This window comes from Populus euphratica, unplaced genomic scaffold (assembly GCF_000495115.2).
Source record: "Populus euphratica unplaced genomic scaffold, PopEup_1.0 scaffold1.1, whole genome shotgun sequence".
Taxonomy (NCBI): domain Eukaryota; kingdom Viridiplantae; phylum Streptophyta; class Magnoliopsida; order Malpighiales; family Salicaceae; genus Populus; species Populus euphratica.
The window spans coordinates 703,611-725,307 of NW_011499845.1; the positions used below are offsets into that span (position 1 = coordinate 703,611).

General features: G+C 33.3%; 3 protein-coding genes and 1 non-coding gene across 4 annotated transcripts; 1 reads left to right on the forward strand and 3 right to left on the reverse strand.

Moving 5' to 3' along the window:
* Positions 1-445: 445 nt before the first annotated feature.
* On the reverse strand, positions 446-3,808 carry LOC105127646 (ubiquitin-conjugating enzyme E2 7-like). Its single transcript, XM_011029050.1, has 6 exons — positions 3,573-3,808; positions 3,370-3,472; positions 2,670-2,767; positions 2,467-2,567; positions 1,161-1,238; positions 446-685 (listed from the first exon to the last, which is right to left on the reverse strand). Exons 1-6 carry the CDS (start codon positions 3,616-3,618, stop codon positions 608-610), a joined length of 504 nt encoding a protein of 167 aa, XP_011027352.1. The 5' UTR covers positions 3,619-3,808; the 3' UTR covers positions 446-607.
* Positions 3,809-5,477: 1,669 nt separating this feature from the next.
* On the reverse strand, positions 5,478-9,332 carry LOC105127730 (ubiquitin-conjugating enzyme E2 14). The gene is made up of 6 exons (XM_011029162.1): positions 9,158-9,332; positions 8,966-9,068; positions 7,770-7,867; positions 7,507-7,607; positions 6,226-6,303; positions 5,478-5,849 (listed from the first exon to the last, which is right to left on the reverse strand). Exons 1-6 carry the CDS (start codon positions 9,201-9,203, stop codon positions 5,772-5,774), a joined length of 504 nt encoding a protein of 167 aa, XP_011027464.1. The 5' UTR covers positions 9,204-9,332; the 3' UTR covers positions 5,478-5,771.
* A 4,249-nt stretch (positions 9,333-13,581) lies between these two features.
* TRNAP-AGG (transfer RNA proline (anticodon AGG)) lies at positions 13,582-13,653 on the reverse strand. Its single transcript has one exon. It is a non-coding gene; the product is annotated as a tRNA-Pro (tRNA).
* Positions 13,654-18,426: 4,773 nt separating this feature from the next.
* On the forward strand, positions 18,427-21,355 carry LOC105127809 (heat shock cognate 70 kDa protein 2-like). The gene is made up of 2 exons (XM_011029278.1): positions 18,427-18,746; positions 19,440-21,355. The coding sequence occupies exons 1-2, from the start codon at positions 18,533-18,535 to the stop codon at positions 21,170-21,172; spliced, it is 1,947 nt and encodes a 648-aa protein (XP_011027580.1). The 5' UTR covers positions 18,427-18,532; the 3' UTR covers positions 21,173-21,355.
* Positions 21,356-21,697: the final 342 nt, after the last annotated feature.

The following is a 21,697-nucleotide window of genomic DNA, read 5'->3' on the forward strand; positions in this document are numbered from 1 at the left end:
ATTTCTTGCTCTGCTTCTTCTATTGACTTAAATGTTGTGTTTTCTACTGCCTGGATTGAATGCATATATATATATATATATATCAAGAAATCAGCATTCAAACGTGAATTCACACTTCAAAAAATTAAAATCAGGTATCTTGAGATTTACCAAATAATACAACCGTGGATTTAGGTAATTTTTATTTTCAAATGATTTTTAAAAATATTGAAAAAATATTAAATTGATAATTTTTTTATAGTTTTAAAGTGTAAATAACATAAATAAATAAATAAATCTGGAAAAGAGATCATTTTGACGTGAGAAACAAAATATTAAATTGATATTCTTTTATGTTTTTTTATGTTTTTCGAGTTTTAATGTAAAAGAAAATCATTTAGAAGAGTGGTTGAACAAATGGAAAGGCAAATACGTAATTTTAGTTGATTTCAAGATCACGAAAATCAAACCAAAATATTAATATCTAAGACTGATAATTGTCACTCAAAACACGTGCACAAAGAGCTAAGGTTATAATGGATTGAAAACAAAAGGTGTAAGGAATTCTACAAAGTTCATTGCTGCTTCTCTTGACTACAGACACCATAAGCACCGCAGCAACACTGGGTCACATCATTTCTTGTGACTTTCTCACGCATCGGCTTACTTTCTTCTTGAACTCGTCTCTATTCTCTCTCCATTGTTTCTGAAGGTGTTCAATCAAGAAAATGTTAAAATGCTGCAGAGCAATGAACAGAATTACTCGGAAAAAAACTATAGTACGATCCTTATATACGCTCAACAAACAATAAAATGCTGCCCATATTGCTGTTGCTGATACAGAATACGATAAGATGTGTAATAATGCAGATAAAGTGTGCTAATTACAACAAAATGAAGCATAATTCCAAAAATGTATCAAACTGATTATGCATGGCAACAATAATAAACTGGAATGTACAGGTGATTTTGAAAAATCTTCTTGTGAAAACATATATTTTTGCGTTTATTTCAAACTTAAAATTTTCCCAGTAAAAAAAATATGGTATGAATAATAGTTGCATTTTTATGTTTATGACAAAATAAATGATATAAAAGATTATACACATACCACGGCATGAATAATAGTTACATGTTCATGTTTATGATAAAATAAATGATATAAATAATTATACACATACCGCAGCATCAACATTTGCAGGAGATTCGTCGTTTGGACTAGAAAGCATTGATATGATGCTTAAAACAATGCTCTCAACCTGCACAAACCAGGACAGTAAATACAACAGGTTAAGAGAAAAAAAGAAGATAAACTCTCAACCAAACAAAAAATAAGGCTCAACACCAAGTAGAGTAATTAGAGGCAATCTGGCCTCTGAACTGTGTTATGCAGTGCTGAGTTGTAAGGTGAAACACATGGAGCTATTTGGCAATCAACTCAATATAATTACATGTTGTGCCTCTAGTTCTTTGCATTCAGAATACATCAGTTGATATTTTCCTTTTGCAAGTGAAATATGTTAAATCTTTTCAACAAAAGTTCTCATAATGTTAACAAGTTGTATTCACTATCGATGAAGACAAAATGATTCCCCCACTCTGCTAGAGTTTAAATCACCAGCCATATTGTTTAATGATACTACCACCTTTGCTGGCTTCTCCCAAGAGTGAAGAATGGAGAAAGTAAACTTTGAGTCACAATATTTAAAACCCCCCATCACCTACATGATCTTTTAAACTCAAATTACAAATTTTAATCTTTCCTAAATCAGCCACTCCAGTGTCGCATGTTCGATAGGCTAACCAATACTAAGCAACCCCAGCCTAACTGACCTCTACTCGCATGACCTTTTAAACTCAAATTATTATATTTGATCTTTCCTAAATCAGCCAATCCAGTGTCCCATGTTCCATAGGCTAAAAAAAATTAAGCAACCCCAGCCAGAGCAACCTCTTGTGTAACCTATAGGTGTCCCATGCCAAAAATACAAGCACATAATCTTAGCTAGAATATAGCCCCTCATAGCTGAGCTGCTTTTAAGTCTAGCAGTCATCTCAATTTTCTGTTCTTATAGATGCTGATTTCTGAGATGCATCTCCAATGCAAACCACTATCACATGGTCATGCCACAAATCAAAATCATGCAAAAGTGCAAAGAGCTCCAATTTTCTATATCCATGTTTCCTCCGGCATTCATCATTGAGAACAGTAAGTTATAAATTGCTTGTCCAGACAATGGAAGCCTTCCAAGGGAGTGGAGAACAGCTTATCTCATGAATATCATGAATACAAAAGGACATCTCCTCTACACAGCTCTTAGTGTTCACATTCAACACAAACTAAGGGGGAAAAAAACAATTATGAACTGAACTTCCACCCTATGGGTAAAAGGATAAAGAAAAGGCATGAAAAAAATAAGCATTGTATTTATAAAAACTGCAAGGAATACAATTGATGCAGTAACTGTAAAACATCAAACCACATACTGTATGAACTGGACTCCAGCGCTCAGTAGCAAGCTCATAGCCATTTGGGTCATCACCAGGTGGGTGAAGAATTGATATGCAAACTTTTCCATTGGCATAAACTGTAGTTCGGAGACAGCAACGCTTTAGTAGTTTTGGATTTCAATGTGCATGGATGCAGGAAATTGCGCACACACAAGTATGAAAAAAGAAAGAGCACCCACCATTCGGATGCCACACCTCTGAGGTAAACCTGACAGTTGGAGGACTCACTGGATAATTCTGTGGAAAGCTCATGGTGGCATTGAAGAACCCCCCTTCACTGTGAGCAGAGTGCAAGTTGTTGTTAACAAACAACATAATCTCACCTAATTGTCCACTAACAATGCAATAAATCGAATGCTCCTAAAAGCTCTGGATATAATTCTAAAAAACCAAATAAAACTCAATTCAACCAGGCCTTAGTTCCAAAAACTAGCTGACGTGTATGTAATTGTATCAGCCTTGTCAGGTTACCAGAAAGCACTGGAATGAAACAAAGCAGAAGGCTCGAAGTCAATAAAAAAACAGAACGCATTCATGGCTTAATTACGCTCAGGTGGCAATCCAATCGAATAAAGAAAATCTGATGGGCTCAATAACAGCTAAACGAAACGCTAAAGACATTAACACCAACTTTAAATCAACTTCACAAAAAGAAATCCAAAAATCATCACTGGAAATCAAATAAAACAGAATGAAATATCCAGACATAAAAGGTGATTCTCCTAGCATCATCAGAACCAGATGATTAATTAAAACCCTAAACCAAATTCAAGCCAAAAGGCAACAATATTTAAAAAACAAAATATTAAAATAAAAAAAAGCTGTATAGCCCTGGAATTTCTGAAAAATAAAAAACTTATTGAATTGATGAGTACTCACTATAAGGTATCAGGGGGTCCTATGATTGTAACGTTCCATTCAAACACGTTATTTTCATCAATCAAACCAGCAGAGAATCCATCAACTGGATTCTTGCATAGATCTACAAAATCAATCAACATGAAAAAATCAACCGTCAAATCAGTAAAAAAAAAAAACAGAAAAAACCTAAAAAAGGTAGAAATAGGGGTTGGGTTGTTAACTTCTCAGCTGCTTTTGCAGGAGGAGACTTGCTTGAGAAGCGGCCATTGATTCTCTATATGATTAGAGTTAAAGAGAGAAGGGAAGAGAGAGAGAGGCCGAAATGGAAAGGAGGGAAATAAGATAATTAGGGGAGTATATGTAAGGTAAGGTAAGGTAAGGCGATACAGTAAAGTGTAAATCTTTTTGGTTTCACTTTGGGTCAGGGATCTTATTTATTTATTTATGTGGAGGAGGAGATGAACACACAGATTTTGAGTTCTATTCAGGAGCTTGAATCTATTACATGTGGGTAATGTTGGATTTTCCTTTTTCCTGTTTCAAATTGAAAAGTTTAAGTAGTTTTCGTGATGGAATTTGGAGCCTTTAGAGTGTATTTGCTTTGCGTCTGTATTTGCCTTTTGTCTCTGTGTTTCATGCATGGCAATCAACTGCATAAATTTTATGGCATTTAATGAATATTTAGATATGTTTTATTAATTATTTTTTAAAATTTATTAAAAAATATATTTAGAATAAAGAAATAATTCTTTCAAAATTTATTTTTTTGTGTTTCTTAAGTAAAATTTAAAAAATAATAGATTATCACCAGTTAAAGTGTTAATAGTTGAGAATGAAAATTAAGGTGATTACTGTTAATTTTCATTATTTATCAGTCAGCAGATTTCCTTTAAACAATCACTGTTTTCTCTCGACTTTCACTTGCTTAGGTTTATCTTCAAGTAGATGTAGATCCCAAATAAGACATCTACTTGATATATTCTTTGAAAATTCATTGGATAAATCCATTTACACATCACGTCAATCAAGCTCTCAGGAATTGTTTTAATAAGTGGATGAACAGAATAATATTTATTTTTTATATTAACATGTTAAAAATATCAAAAAAAATTATTGGATGTTTCTTAAAATTAAAAATTAAAAATATTTTTAAAAACAATTTCAATCATAAAAATAAATCTTTTTTAAACAGAACAATATCGAACCTCGTATCAAAAAATAATTAAATCTATTTTTCTGGCCCTCTTTCTAAAGATTCATAGAGTTTACATGTAAAACAAAACGAAAGAAGAAAAGCGTAGGGCAGAATTATTTTTTATTTACCATCCCCAGTTAAATTCTTTATATTTGTTGGTAGTTACTTCTTTCTAAAAAGCCAATTGATGTAAGAACAAGGTAGTCATCTTCCTTGCAAATTCAGTACACCCCTCTTAGGTCAATTTCTCCCATGCTCCACTTGATAATCAATGAGTCAAGCTTGAGCCATTACAAGCTCTGCATTTTGAAGAATAGAATCCCACTTGATAATCAATGAGTCAAGCTAGGGCCATTACAAGCTCTGCATTTTGAAGAATAGAATCCAACTCATAGCTCCAACACAAGCCCCCTGGGAAAAAGACCTTCCAGCCTAGGACCCTTTCACAGTCAAAACCCAGATTCAACGCAATTACCAGTTTTTAAAGTATTCATATTTTATTTATTATTCACGAGGTTAAAAAAAAAATAGATGCCATTTATTATTCAATATATATGTATAGGTTTGACTATATCAGTAACTATAAAAAAACCCACCCATTCTATTTGATATTCATCATATTCTGGAATAAATCCCCATCCCTAATGTCGAGATATTACTTCAATGATTTAGCTGCAAGCAAGACATTTAACTGCTAATGTTAACAATGCTGTATCAATAAGTGAATGCCTCGCCCATTTTGTATCCTAGTTGAACAGTGAGTTGTGCGATAACTTTCCAACCTAGTTGAACAAAGTCTCAGAGTACAAGTTAGCCACGTTTCTAATGAATTATTTCTGATGAAATTTTATTTCAGAGCTGTCTTGTGGGGGGGGGGGGGGGTGTTGGATAATTGCATGTAATCTCATCAAGGTTATTGTCATATGTATCATAGAAGAAAGAATGAAAGGAGTAAGGAGTATCATAAGTAAACTACTATTGTACTTGTTTCAGCACAAAGAAAATAAAACCATTAAGATACAAAGAAGCCAATGAAGTTCATACAACTCCACGAAAAGCCGAGTTCAAAACCATATATAGATATCCAATACTGATAACTATCACCCCAACATAAGCACAGAAGGTGCAAGTTACAACGAATTCTAAATGGTTCGCTTAAGGGTCTGATGGCCACCAGTTCTTCCCTTGATTAAGATATGCAGAAGCTATGCAGCAATATATAGTGTCACAACATTTCTTGAGATTTTCTAACACATCGACTTACTCTCTTCCTGAACTCCTCCCTGCTATCTCTCCATTGTTTCTGAGGTTATTGTACAATTCAAGGCATTGTGTTATAAAAGCAGTGGAGCATCAACCAGAACAATAGAAATAAAAAAAGTGCGCGATCCAGTCATAAATGAATAATCACAAGACAATGAAGCATCTCATGTGAAAGCTTGAATGGCAGCAATAGAATGTGTACAACTCTATGCGATGACATATGTAATGAGACAGTTTAACCTATTCCAGTCATGATAAAGGTCAGGCAGAATGCGACTCAGATATTCTTCATACATAACATTGAAATTCTTCAAGGGATTAAAATATTTATTTTAAACACTCGATCCAAAACCCAATATATTTACTCAAGAAACTAATGAAATGGAAGCAGCCAAGATATGAAATACTACACCTACCGCAGCATCAACATTTGCAGGAGACTCGTCGTTAGGACTGGAAAGCATCGATATAATGCTCAAAACGATGCTTTCAACCTGCAAATCAGAATCACATGAAGTCAACCTGGATTCAGTAATAACAAGGCCTCAACTTAAAAGGGAACAAAAAAGCACCAAGTAAAAGATTCAAGGAAGAACATTTGCCGTAGTGCAAAAGACCACAATCTTGGTTTTGAAAGGAACACAGAAAACACGACATTATCATTAGGAATCAGATTAAGTTCTTGCATATAAAAAGAGAGGACACATACACCATGCAATCCTGCATCAGCTATAAGCAATTTTAATCCTTCTGCCTCTAATTTTCCCTCAAGCAAACTCAATAAAACATCGCATCACCTCTGCTGGCCATCCTTCTGATTATATTTTTCTCCCTGCTAATAAGACTACTATATGTAATCTTCTTTTCTCTAGTCTTCCTTCTCTTATAGGGCTCTATGGGATTGAAGTATGACTGTTCATGTTTTTCTTTTGCACTCGAAATATGTTCATTGTTTCAACAGCATTTCTGAAATTGAAAGTGACATGGATAAAATCCATATGATTCCCACTCCATGCTGCCCAGGTTCCCTCCATATTTATTGCATAAACCTAATAATAGTTTTTCAATTTTTCCCAGATTGTCCGGATTACTTTTTCACATGTCCAATAAACCATGCAATGCTAACCAACCCCGACAAAGTGACCTCTTGTAAGCTAAAGTCGCGCCAGGGCTCAGGGAAAAGCACCTCAATCTGGGCTAGGAATTAGCCACTCAGAACTGAAATGCAATTCAGTCTTGCAGTCATCTTGAGTTTCTCTCTTTATAGTTGCCCATCACCAATAAGCACTGCCAACCAGAACCACCATCACATGATCACGCCATAAAGTGGATTAAAATCATGCATGAAAGCAAAGAGTTACCATGCACATCTCTCCAGACATTCTTCCTTATCCATGAACCAAATGGTAACTTAGAACTGCAAGTGGCAAATCATTATTCAAACGCTTGCAGCCTTCCAGTGGTAGATGTTAGATAGGAGCACAAAACAGCATATGTCACACAGAACAAAAATAAAAAATGGTTGATAGAATTTCACAGTGCACCTTCTTAGTGTTCACAACAAATGCAAACAAAGAAAACAAACAATACTCAAGCTAAGAAACCATCTATGGCTGATAGGATAAACCAAAAAAAAAAAAAACAAGAGAAAGTAAGCTACATGCTCATAACAGCCAGAAAAAAGAAGTATCACATACAGTATGGACAGGACTCCAGCGCTCAGTTGCAAGCTCATAGCCGTTTGGGTCATCACCAGGTGGATGAAGAATCGATATACAAACCTTTCCGTCTGGGTAAACTGCAGTTCAGAGAGATAGCTACACATTTTAGAAGTTCACTCATTTGAAATATACAATGGAAACATGTCAAAACGCATCCCACGCCCAGATCCCAAAATAAAAAAGTAGCTAAAGTATGAATATACATATTGGATTGAAAATAACAGAAGAAAAGCACTCACCATTCGGATGCCACATCTCTGAGGTGAACCTGACTGTTGGAGGACTATTTGGATAGTTCTTTGGAAAGCTCATGATGGCATTGAAGAAACCCCCTTCACTGTAACAAGAGAATTGCTTGTTAACAAACAACATATAATATAATTTTAATTGAACCTTAGTTTCAAACTCGTTGCCATAATTTGCATGTTAAAAAAGTTCTGCATAAAATTCTCCAGAAAAAAAATATAATTTTAACTGAGCCTTAGTTTCACCTACCCTTCTTCTCCTCACCCGGATCATGACATGTAAGATTTGACTACATTGACATAGGCCATCGACCTAACCTTAACCTACACCCGCCTAAGGATCAGCTAGACTAAGCATATATATATATATATATATATATATGCATGCTTGTGTGGCCGGCTGGTTATTGCTGAATCCAGAGAAGGGAGAATTTTTGTGAGTTTATACTAAATCCTTCCATTTCTCTTGGAAAACTCATGTGATAGGCTAGTTTTAATGAGGATTTAAATAAGTAAACACCTAAACACCATCCTAGAAGAGATGTGGGAGAGAAATTTTGTGAGAAGCTCGTCCATTAACGAAATCGACTTTTTTTCCTCCAAAAAGACAAACCAAAAGGAAGGAAACACCCAGCTTCGCAGTTTCTTAAGTATAGAAGCAAATATATCCAGCTATAATATCAGCCCTGGCAAGTTATCGGAGAGAACTAGAATGAAACGAAAACTAGACAGAAGACCATATAAACAGAGAATTCGTAGACAGATGATTTAATCAAGTCCAGCTAATCATCCGATCAAACCACCAACCAGTTAATCATTGCCCTCTAGGGAGCTTCTCAAATAGTAAACCAGAATCATCGCTCAAAATCAACAAACCATTAGACTTCAAACTGAAAGAAAACATGAAGCCATCATCATAAAGCAAGTAACAAGAACATCATCAGCATCAGCATCAGACAATCAAAACCCATACAGTAGATCCATACAGGGAAAATAAACACGATCCTTGAAAAATATGAACAATTATCATAATCCTAAAACCAGTTAAAACATCTAAAGATCAAAACTTTGTATTCACGGCAAATAAAAAAAAAACGATCCTTGACCGAAAAATATGACCGATTATCATAATCCTAAAACCAATTAAAACATCTAAAGATCGTAACTTTGTATTCCTAAATACTACTCACTACAAAGTATCAGGGGGTCCCATAATTGAGACGCTCCATTCAAACACGTCGCTTTCGTCAACCAAGCCAGCAGAGAATCCATCAACGGGTTTCTTGCAGAGATCTGGAAAATCAACCACAATACGTTAAAAGATCAAAACTAAACGAAAAACATTACAAATAACCCGATTCAAAATCATTGATTTTTTTTACCTCTCAATTGCTTTTGCAACAGGAGACTTGCTTGAGACGCGGCCATTGATTAGAGCGAGAGAAGGACAGGGCCGCGATAGAAGCAAGCGTGGATGAAGAGGATTAATCAGTGATTAAGAGAGAGAGTATTTTATATAAATCTTTTCTCTGTTGGGCAACTTGCTTTTGGTATTTATAGAAGGGGCGAGGTCCAAGTAAAGAAAAGGGAAATTGACTTTAGTCTGGTCACCCTGCTAAAGGAAACCAAATCTATATGGGTTGGCCACGTAGGATTATTTCTCCTTTTTTTTGAGGTGAACTGTATTGTTTCTCCTTGTAAATTCATAAGGCTTCTCGAGAAAAAAAATTAAAAAATTAAAAAAATAATTAAAAAAACTGAATCATAAAAAATAATTAATTAAACTGATTAATTTTTTTTAAATATCACTTAGTGTTATTTAATTTTAATTTTATAAACTTGAAATTAAAAAAAATAAACAAAACCGAACCCAAATTTAAAAAAAAAAACAAACAAAAAAAATCAAAAAAAAAATCAAGTCAAATCCGTTTGAAGCGGTATTTATCTAAAAAATCAAATTAAAACAAGTCGATTTAAACCAATTTTGATTTAATTTTAATTTTTTAAAAAAAAATCAATTTAATTATTATTTTTATATAAAAATCAAACCAAAAAAAATAATCACTTTCACTTCATAGCATATTATTTTACAGTTTTACCTTACTAGTTTTTAAAATTTCCAGTTTTACCTTCCATTACTGAATAATCACAACAAAAAACTTACCTTTCGCGTATTTATTCCATTTTTTCTTATATTTCTCTTAATTTTTCCTTTCGTGTTTTTAATATCTCATAAAACACTTAAAAAACATAAAAACCAAAACTAAAATCAAGAAATAGACTATGGTACAGTTGAAATGCTTCGAGAGCTAGACTATGGCACAATTGAATTTACTGGGACAAGAACAAAGCTTATCTTTTTCAGGGAAACAAAAAAAGGTGGGGAATTGGAGAATCTAGTTACCGAAGGTGGCCGGTGACACTCTAGCAGCTTCATTGGGGTGGCAGTAGACGTCGGCATGCATACGCGTCTATGGAAGTGAATGTGGAGGAAGATCAAGATTATTGTGCGAATGTGGATGTGGAGGCAGATGCTGAATGGCACAGCGGGGGGGGATCTTATGGTAATGGTGCATTCCAAGCAACAGTCATGTACCATTAATTATTCCTTGAGATCTAGTTTGCTCAGAAAAGCAGCCTCCTCTGTTTAAAAAGAGACACGTAGAGAAGGGATATTCCTGGTATACAGAGTAATTAATCGTATATAATTAGTTAATTTCTTGAAATTACCTTGAAACAGGAAATAAACACAATTATAAAATATAATAAAATTCATCAAAAATTCACAACTCACTAAAAATAATAAAAATATCTTCACCAAAAAATTATTTGCAGTAGCTATATATGTTTATTTCCCGTGAGCTCTGGCGGGTAACAAATAAAAAACCATTTATTATTTCATATGTACCATAAAAATAAAATTAAAAATTTAATTCAAATTTAATAAATATTAACCTAACTCCAATAAATAAATATTTTTTTATAGATATTTTATTAAATGAGTAATAAGTATGATATAAATATTGTCAATCCCAACCCAAACCCTTCTCTGTAATGTTTAGATTTTTTAATATAATATGATATATGTATATATTTTAAAACACAAATATAATATTTTTAATGTTATCAATGTGTGTGTGTATTATTTTGTTTTTATTAAATAATAAATAATATTATTTTTTTCATCGCGCTGTAAATACAACCGACAAATATTAGCTGGCATTTTTAGCTTCCCTCCCATGATATTCGTCATGGATCATTTACCAGCTTACCATTCACAAGGTTTTGCGTTGCTGAGATTTCTTGCCAGAACTAATAAATGATTGTGACACTAATTAAAGATGATTATAGATTTGAAAGTCGGTCTAGTTTAGTGGGCTGATCAGGAATTTAAATCCAAGATTAAAACCGGGCTAAGTTAAAAAATAAAAATTTAAAATAATCTAGTTAACTTGATAGATTAATTTAATGATATGGTTAAAAACTGGATTATAATTTGTTGATTTTTAATTTTTTTTTACTAAAACAATAGTATTTTTATTAAAAAAATTAATCAAAATGATTTGATAACCGGATTAAAATCTAGAATTCAGACTTTAAACTGAGCCGGCTACCAGGCCGGGTCTGAAACTATGCAGTTGATTGATGCCATTCAGTATCCGTTCGTTAATTTCTTCGTTTCAGTTATCCTTCTGTTAACTCCTTCCCTTCTCATGCTTTTTTATCTTCTAGCTATTTTTGTTGTTGAAGAGGCGGTCGAATTTTAAATTCAAATCCCTCGCGGACCAGACTATTACAGGGACAGGTCCTGTTGATTGGATCCCGTGCAACCATCTTTAACCAGAGTCGTCTTTCTTCTTCTCCTTCGTTTTTTTTTTTTCTTTTCTTTTCTTTTTTCAATTGCTAATAATACTATTCCACAAAAATTGAAAACAAGAAAAACACATGATTCAATAATTATTTCAAGTCCCTGGATTGCTGGACCTGTCAGTAATTCATATACCCATAGCATGATTCACTAACTCGCAATTTTTACGGTGAAAACCATGTTTTTTATTTTTTTAATTTAAAATTATTTTTTATACTTCTAAATTTTTTTGATGTTCTAATATTAAAACAAATTAAAAATAAAAAATATTATTTTAATATATTCTTAAACATAAAATACTTTAAACCATATAACTAGTAACATAACCACAATCTCTCTTTAAAGACAACAAAACCCAACTCCCACAATCTCTCTTTAAAGACAACAAAACCACACAGACCTTTTCATCACCGAAATCCGTGATTCATCCCACCTTAAAGCCCCATCTCAAGGAAGAGGCATGGTTGGTGTTTTCAGCTTTCCACCTTAGAGTACTGCAATTCATTTGTTAAAAAAAAATAAATTATAGGGGTGCATGCGAATGTGCTAGTAAAGTACTGCAATTCATTTCCACCTTAGAATATTGGGTTTGGAGTTCCTTTTTTTAAGATTTAACTTTCTTAAATCACGAATTACATCTTTAAAAACTAAAAATATATGTATTTTTCTGTATAAATCCTTAAAAAAAAACAAAGCAAACTCCAAAACCAATACTCTCTAAGTCGTTTCACGCCTCGATCACTATCCATCATCCGCAAATCTGATATCTTCAAGCATTAGCTCGTCCGTCAGAGAGTCAGGAATCCCACTTTTTTCCTGCAGGGCCGGCCTTGACAGTGATGACTGCGAATGTCTTTTCAGCTAGATTTTGGATATCTACCGCCCAAATGCGCGAAGTTATGCTTGTGTTTACTAGGGCATGGAAGAATCTCTCTCTGTTTCTTCTTGAAATGGAGGATATGGCACGGTTGTTTTCATCTCTTTTCTTACAGGGTTCTTGAAATTGACATGGTTTTTACTCGTGTCCCGCGGGAGGTATGGCAAGACATGTATGCAAACATCATGGCCCGGAGGCAAGCAACAAGGAAGACAACCCACCCCATTATTCTTTAATGCCTTCTTTTGACCTGATCTATGAATTATGGCCAACCACTTCAAAAGTTCAAAGATTTTCTTTCGTCTCTCTGAAAAGCAAATCAAGATATGGCGCTAGCCTATAGCTTTTTGAGTGCAAACTTGACAGAAAATTTGGGCTTTTTACGGGTGCAAAAATAGGTGAAAGATTAGACCTGGCCCTCACCCATTTTTTCTTTTTTATCTTATTATTATTGACTAATGGTTTTTATAATCTTATACATGGATTATAATTACTTGATAAAAATATTGTTTATTTTTTTAAGTTCAGATTCTATTTTTCAAAAATTATTTTAAAAAATTAAAAAAATAACAGATACATATGATCTAATTCAAAAACATTTTAAAAAATAAAATTTTATATTTTATATTTTTATTTTTAATATTTTATATTATTTTAATATGTTGATATTAAAAATAAATTTTTAAAAATAAAAAAATGATATTATTTTAATAGATTTTAAATTAAAAATATTAAAAAAAAAAGCATCTATTACATATGTAACCGGCTATAAACTACAAACAAAATCGAAAGTTACAAAATCTATCTCGAAGCCGATCCTGTCATATCCAGTCTCGTGGGATATTGTTTGGCGTGCTAAGGGATTTTCTATTGTTGAATACTCAACAGTGCTTGAATCCAGACCTAAAAGCAAAATGCACTGTACAGGAAAAAAAGGAAGGCTACTCCCATTTGCGTTTCCATGGGCCTAATGTTCAAAAGCTGTAGACTGGTTGAAAGCTTGTCACGCAACATGGGCTTGGAAGGCCCATGAGTAAAAAATTACAAAAATTTAAATTCATGGGGCATTCCGAGAATTGAACTCGGGACCTCTCGCACCCTAAGCGAGAATCATACCACTAGACCAAATGCCCGGGAGTGAAGTCTTACAGTATTTTAATATGTATATTTATATATAAAATGGGCACGATTATTTGGAATAACACGGTCCTTCCATTTTTTCCCCTAGTAAATCGAATAACTTAAAAGAAAAAAAATAATAATATTGAACCAGCATATAGAGGGTTTTTTTTATGTATAATAAAAAAACTAAAAATATTTTAAAATTAAATTTTTAAGCTAACATCCACGTGCTTTTTTATAATAGATTAAGAGGCAAATCAGTATTTTAATATATATAAAAATATTATTTATAAAATAAAAAATGATTGGCATCTTTGAAATTCGACTGACTTGACGAGTCAATCTTAGATTAAAACAAAGCTGATTTAAAAAAAGAACGAGGAAAGAAAAAATCTAATGTGACCAGGCTAATCTAATTGATCATCTTATTGCAATATGTTAATTTTTATTTTTTTACTGAAATAATATTATTTATATTTAAATAAATTAACTCAAATGACCAGTAACCCAATCAAAACTGTGATTGGTTATCAGACAGTTTAAAAATTTTGATTGACACATTTTATCCATGCGACAACTTGTAAGGAGCTCCCCTGCTAATTGGACAGCACATAAGGGGTTGTTTGATTGTTAAATGGTGGTTGTCGAGGCAACATTAAAATCATCTCAACGATCTTTTTATCAATGAATAACAGTGTGGTCAACGATCTTTTTTCCCTTAATTTTCTCTGTCTTTTTTAATATCCACTTTCAACCCTTTAATTTTCCACAACAACCTTATAAATTGTTTGTTGTTCATTCATATTTGATCATTTTTATTTTGATTATTATTTATTTTATTTTAAATTATTTATAATTTTTTAATTGTTAATTATTTTATTCTATATATTTTAAAAAAATTAATTTCTTTTTTATTATTTCATCCTCAATTGTTTTTGTTTTTTGAAATATCACACTGTCTTTTTGTAGTTGAGTTATTTTTTTCCCTCCACCTCTGTTATTTCAGGGATTACAGTTTATAACCTTAAATTTATAAATTCACAGAACTTTACATGCACATGGAAAAGTTAAATTATTTATAAACTTGTTATTATTTTTTTAACCAGTAACAAAAGAGCACTTGCATTCTTGAAATTATAAAATTACAAAATTTACGTGAAAGTTTTTTTTTAAAAAAAAACTGGCATTTGAAACCTTTCTCTTCTATCTAGCTGCCGCCCTTTTTTCCCAGTTCTGTTTCTCAAGTTCATCTAATTTTGTCTTTTTTTTAAAAAAAAAAGCTAGCATTATAACAATGGCTAACTTCAAAATTCTTTATCTCATCTTCAAGCAAAATCAACAACACAGAAGCCATTGTCGCAGAAATTCTAAGAAAATCTCTTCCTCCTTTTCCTTCTCTACTGTGGATTTTTTATTAAAAAAAAATAACAAGACAACAAAGTTCAATTTTCAATTAAAAACTAAAAAAATATAAGTTAAAAAAAAAGAAGCAAACTTGAATAAGTATTCTAGACTTAAATTAAAAAATTTGCAATTATGAAATCCTAAATTTGAGTTTATTCAACAAGCTAAATTTTAAATTAATTTAATATTAAATAATAAAATAAAAATAATATCAATTTTTGAAAACTTCCCAAGACGAAAAAGAGAGAGGCTTCTTATTTTTTCTTTTAAACTTGTGTTCTTTTTAATTTTACTGGCCAATATTTATCCAAATGGAGATCCAACTTGTTACTTTTTTATTTGTTTTTTATAAAACTTTTCATTAATTTTGAAATGATTAGGGTTATTTTTTGAATTTTTATTATATGTTAAATTTAATATTTAAAATTAAATCAAATCAAATCAAATTAAATTGATTAAATATAAACACAAAAAAATTATTTTTATAATATTTTACCATGTTTGTTGAATTGTTTCTTTAACAATGCATACAGTTTCTTTTAGTTTTTTCATATAATATTTTATAACGATATTAGAATCATCACGATGAATTTTTCTAGTAATGAGATGATGTTCGTTGATATAGTAGTGGTGAATTTTCTACAACTTTTTTTTTATCTTTTCAAATACAATAATGATATTTTATTTTTTATAATTAATTATTATCTTTTTCTGTACCATTTATTTATTATTGATTTTTTTATTATATCACTAAATTAATTAAAATTATTATACCCTAAATGAATGATCTGCAACTCGTATCAATTGCGCTATCTAATTTATTTTTTATTTGAAAAATGAACACCATCCGCATCATAACACCAGCAATGATCTAGTTGTCGTAGAAAACACCAAGAGGTGCGAAGGAAACTAATTGGTCCACCACCCGGAAAAGAAAATCATTAAAATGAACATTAACGGTCACCCCACTGCACATGGGAATGTTGCCAGTGGATGGACGCGGCCAATTGACGTCTCGCAGATCTTAATTGATTGAAATCATATCATATGAAGCATGTTTGGCATGAATTGTGATGAATTACTTTAAATAACTGTAAAAAATATCTCTCCAAACCTACAGCTACTATTTGAGAATTCATGCTCAATAAAAAATATCTCAAGCTTCAATTTATTTCTTTTTATTTAAACCGATATTTTTTCCTTGAAAAAATATCCATATTAAATATATTTGTTTTGAAAATACCATTTCGATCACTATTGCGGTAGTAGTATTGAGAATTATGTTTTCAGAATAAATTTGTTTAATTTATTATTTTTAAATGTAAATAATATAGTAAAAAAAATTACTCTTAAACGGAGCCAGCAACTTCCAGATATTTTCCCAAACCTGGAGTTGTAATTCTATGCACGCCACGTGTCTTTCAAATCTTCCAGTCGATTACTTGCAAGAAAAAGTTCTTATTAAAAAAGGAGTCACGTAAGTTTTGCGTGAATACTTATTAATTTTGTTATATATTTGATAGGGGTGAGTAAAAAAACTGAAAAATTGATTAAATCGAGAAAATTGAAAAAAAAATAACTAAAAAAATCGAACCGAAAAAAAACCGATTAAACCAATTAAAATTTTGAAAAAACTAGCCGGCTCCGGTGGGCGTTGGTTGTTTGTTTAATAAAAAAAAAAAAAAAAAAAACCCCCGAACCCGGGTCAAACCGACCGGTTTCAGTTCGGTTCGGTTTTTTAGGGAAAAAACCGGTTCAAATCGGTTTGGCTCGGTTTTTCCGGTTTGGCTTGGTTTTTCTCGGTTATGGCTTGGTTTTTTTTCCGGTTTCGGTTCGGTTCGGGTTTTCGTTTTTTTGGTTATAAAAACAAAACCGAACCGAAAATGATCACCCCTAATATTTGAGACCTAATAATATATTTTTTTAATGACAGGGAATATTATATAATGTATATATACATACATACATACATATATATATATTTAATGGCATGGAATCACTAAATTCTAATGTAGAGAAAAAGAGTTATTATTGGTGATGATTTTAACAAAAAAAGAATGTTAAATTTGGTATTTGATGATGTTGATCTGAATATTGGGGTGATTTTAGATTTAAGTTGATTTTTTAAAATGCTATCTAGTGGTTATGGATAATCTATCAAGATATTTTAGATATTTTTGGTTATTTTGAATCAATACAAATTAAAAAATCAATTTGAAATAAATAAAAAAACTAAAGGGTCAATTTTACAGCGGCTCCTAATTACTAGATTCTATAAAAAAAAATGATATATTATTTGCAGTGAGTTATCTACAATCTTTTTTTTAAAAATAATAATAATTGGGTTTGATAAATCTTTGAGGAAAAAAGTGGATTGAGCCTAGGCAGGAAAGTGGGCTAGAAGTTTGGGCTATCTTCTTTAATTCTCAAGCTCATGTGGCTGAGATTTTTTGTTTTTTCTATTTTATATATAAATTAAAAAACTTAATAAAACAAATCACTTAACCTAATAAAATTTATCAATAGAGTTACAGGTTTTATCAGTTAATCTCTAACCTAACCTAAAGAAATTTACTAATACAATTACAAGTTTAACTAGTCAATGTAACTTCCAAATTGTTATTTATTTTTTTATTTTTTTTAGTTTTACACTTTTTTATTTATCTAGAATTGATTCAAAATCATCTACTCAAAATCATCTACTCAGTTGACAAGTTAAACTTATAATGGTTTTTTTTTAAAGTTTTTTTAACTTATATTTCATATTAAAAATTATCACGTGTCTTATTTTTTTAATTAAAAAAATAATATTTATTGATAAAATAATTATTAAATCCGATAATATTCATGATTTTTTTAATGAATATATTTAGCTAACTCTTTTTAATTAAATATTATTATTTTTATCCATCATTATTGTTGAATGAAGTTAATTTGAAAATGAGTTTTTAATTTTTTTTAAAAGATTATTATTTTTATTTTTATAGGTTAGCTTAATTTAATTCAAGTAGATTAAATTTTTTTCTATCTCAAAATTATTTAATTCATTTAAAAAAATATATATTATCAATGACTTTTTCAAGATTTGACCAAAAAGTAAAACTGTAATAGAGATTCAATGATGCCGGGCCCTTCTCAAAAGGAGGGCCGGGCTGCCTCGCCACGAGCCCAATAACGATTGGGCTATCCAATGAAAAATGAAACGGAATCAGGCGGGAAGAAGCAAGATTGGTCTCAGTAAATCCTTCTCTCTTTCAACTTTTAAACACGAGGAAAAGAAACTTCACGAACCAACGAGAAGGTTAATATTTCGCCAATCGATTCTTCTCGAATCCCATACAACGGCACCAAAAACATGTATAAAAAAGCCCTCCCCTCTCAGAAGTTTATTGTCTTACAGGTTAAAAATAAAACGCGCTTCAAAGCCTCTGCTTTCATTCATTCAATTCATTCTCATCTTAGTTTCTAATTCGTTAGCTATCATCAATGGCTGGAAAGGGAGAAGGGCCAGCGATCGGTATCGATCTAGGCACAACATATTCATGCGTCGGTGTATGGCAACATGACAGGGTTGAAATCATAGCTAACGATCAAGGCAACAGGACGACGCCGTCGTATGTTGCTTTCACCGATACAGAGCGTTTGATTGGTGATGCTGCTAAAAACCAGGTCGCCATGAACCCGGTCAACACCGTGTTCGGTGAGTATAGCAGTTCAAAGCCTTTTATTTTAGTAGAAGTAGATATCTATTTTGCTAAGGTTTCGCCTTTACTGTCTGGAAAATTGGAATGTTCTACTAATTTTTTCGTGTTTAAACAGCAAGAATGAGGCAGTTACTACTGCAATGTGCAATTGATGAACTGATTATGGAGGATTAGGTGTAGATTAACAAGATTTTTAGTACAAATCAGCCAGAAATGGATGGCTATTTTAGTCTCCTGTTAGAGAAGGATTAAACTAAATCACGTTTCCTAATAACGTGCGATTAATTACTTCTATATAATGAGAGATACGATCTCTGATTGACTTGAACTTGAACTTGAACTTTAGATTTTGTTCCGATTTGTTAGTGTTTTTTTTATTTATTCTGACCTTGTGTAATACATAACGAAAAAATTAAATCCTGTTTGGACATTTGAAATTTGATTAGGATTTAGTCTTTTGGTTTACTAGTTGAGAAAGGAAAAAAAATAAAAAATAGTAGTGTGTTTGAATAGTATGAACCAAACCGTCACTAGATTGATAAACTTGTGCGAATCCGAATCGAATCCGAAATAAGTGAAGATAAAAATAAATAAATCCGGTTAACAGCTCTAATTGTCAATTCGGATGGTGGTTATGTATTAAATCTATAAATGATTGATCACTGATAGATTATTTGCGTGATTCACAGATGCTAAGCGTTTGATTGGTCGGAGATTTAGTGATCCTTCGGTCCAGAGTGATGTTAAGCTGTGGCCATTCAAGGTCATTGCTGGTCCTGGTGACAAGCCAATGATTGTGGTTACCTATAAGGGCGAGGAGAAGCAGTTTGCTGCAGAGGAGATTTCTTCAATGGTTCTCATTAAGATGCGTGAGATCGCTGAAGCTTACCTTGGCACCACTATCAAGAATGCTGTGGTCACCGTCCCTGCTTACTTCAATGACTCCCAAAGGCAGGCCACCAAGGATGCTGGTGTCATTGCTGGTTTGAATGTCATGCGTATTATCAATGAGCCTACTGCAGCCGCCATTGCATATGGTCTTGACAAGAAAGCGACTAGTGTTGGTGAGAAGAACGTGTTGATTTTTGATTTGGGTGGTGGTACTTTTGATGTCTCTCTTCTTACCATAGAGGAGGGTATCTTTGAGGTTAAAGCCACGGCCGGAGACACCCATCTTGGGGGTGAGGATTTTGATAACAGAATGGTGAACCACTTTGTGCAAGAGTTCAAGAGGAAGAATAAGAAGGATATCAGTGGAAATCCTAGAGCTCTTAGGAGGTTGAGAACTGCTTGTGAGAGGGCAAAGAGGACTCTCTCATCTACTGCTCAGACGACCATTGAGATTGATTCTCTCTACGAGGGTATCGACTTCTACTCAACCATCACCCGTGCAAGATTTGAGGAGATGAACATGGATCTCTTCAGGAAATGCATGGAGCCTGTCGAGAAGTGTTTGAGGGATGCGAAGATGGACAAGAGCAGTGTCCATGATGCAGTCCTTGTTGGCGGTTCCACTAGGATTCCCAAGGTGCAGCAGCTTTTGCAAGACTTCTTCAATGGGAAAGAGCTCTGCAAGAGCATCAACCCCGACGAGGCTGTTGCTTATGGTGCTTCTGTTCAGGCTGCTATCTTGAGTGGTGAAGGGAATGAGAAGGTGCAGGATCTGCTTCTTCTTGATGTCACTCCGTTGTCTCTTGGATTGGAAACTGCTGGTGGAGTTATGACTGTTTTGATCCCAAGAAACACCACCATTCCCACCAAGAAGGAGCAGGTTTTCTCCACCTACTCGGACAACCAACCTGGTGTGCTGATTCAAGTTTACGAGGGTGAGAGAACTAGAACAAGGGACAACAACTTGCTTGGCAAATTCGAGCTCTCTGGCATTCCTCCTGCACCCAGGGGTGTTCCTCAGATCACTGTCTGCTTCGATATTGATGCAAACGGTATCTTGAATGTCTCTGCCGAGGACAAGACTACTGGCCAGAAGAACAAGATTACTATCACTAACGATAAGGGAAGGCTGTCCAAGGAAGAGATTGAGAAGATGGTACAGGAGGCTGAGAAGTACAAGTCGGAGGATGAGGAACATAAGAAGAAGGTCGAAGCCAAGAATGCTCTGGAAAATTATGCTTATAACATGAGGAACACCGTGAAGGATGAGAAGATTGGATCCAAACTGAACCCAGCTGAAAAAAAGAAAATCGAGGATGCGATCGATCAGGCCATTCACTGGCTGGACAGCAACCAGCTTGCCGAGGCTGATGAATTCGAGGACAAGATGAAGGAAGTGGAGAGCATTTGCAATCCTATAATTGCAAAGATTTATCAAGGCGATGGTGCTGACATGGGTGGCCGCATGGATGAAGATGCTCCCTCGACTGGCGGCAGCGGTGCTGGCCCTAAGATTGAAGAAGTCGATTGATTGATAATTTCTTTCTCACATCCAAGATTGAACGAGATCAATTGTTTTTTCAAATCTTGCTACAGTTGTACGAGCCCTTCCCGCATTTTCTACTATCTACGGCCTCGTTTTCTCTTTCTTCTATGTTATGCCTTCTAATTTCATCATCTAGTCTTTAAAATCAAGATGAATTCCTTTTTCAAATTTTGCTACGGTTGCACGAGTGCTTCCTGCATGCCATAAATGACCAGCCGGTATTTAATTTGATTCTTGTCGCGCCTGAACTCGCTCTAACACTGTGTCTAGGTCACAACGGCGATAATGCAATTTCTTTGTTCCAGTAGACAGCGTTCCATCATCTGGCTTCAAACCGCACCCGACGGTAGTTCAATCGTATCTTCACTCAACCAGATACCACAGCAGCACTCTCATAAGCAAAGGTTCGAAAATTGTGATTCTGTAAGATGAGATTGGAGATTCAGCCTTTTAAGGCCTCCGGACTTCGCAATATTTGGGAAGTATCCGACAAGAGGTAGCAATCAAGCC

Excerpts from the sequence above, each read along its gene's own strand:
- LOC105127646 (XM_011029050.1), bottom strand. The coding sequence starts at position 3,618 with ATGGCCGCTTCTCAAGCAAGTCTCCTCCTGCAAAAGCAGCTGAGAA. Across the intron at positions 2,568-2,669 it reads AGAGGTGTGGCATCCGAATG|TTTATGCCAATGGAAAAGTT; the intron begins GTGGGTGCTCTT and ends TCCGAACTACAG. Across the intron at positions 1,239-2,466 it reads GCTGGAGTCCAGTTCATACA|GTTGAGAGCATTGTTTTAAG; the intron begins GTATGTGGTTTG and ends TGGTTTGTGCAG.
- LOC105127730 (XM_011029162.1), bottom strand. The coding sequence starts at position 9,203 with ATGGCCGCGTCTCAAGCAAGTCTCCTGTTGCAAAAGCAATTGAGAG. Across the intron at positions 7,868-8,965 it reads GGACCCCCTGATACTTTGTA|TGAAGGGGGTTTCTTCAATG; the intron begins GTGAGTAGTATT and ends CTCTTGTTACAG. Across the intron at positions 6,304-7,506 it reads GCTGGAGTCCTGTCCATACT|GTTGAAAGCATCGTTTTGAG; the intron begins GTATGTGATACT and ends TCTGATTTGCAG.
- LOC105127809 (XM_011029278.1), top strand. The coding sequence starts at position 18,533 with ATGGCTGGAAAGGGAGAAGGGCCAGCGATCGGTATCGATCTAGGCACA. Across the intron at positions 18,747-19,439 it reads CCCGGTCAACACCGTGTTCG|ATGCTAAGCGTTTGATTGGT; the intron begins GTGAGTATAGCA and ends CGTGATTCACAG.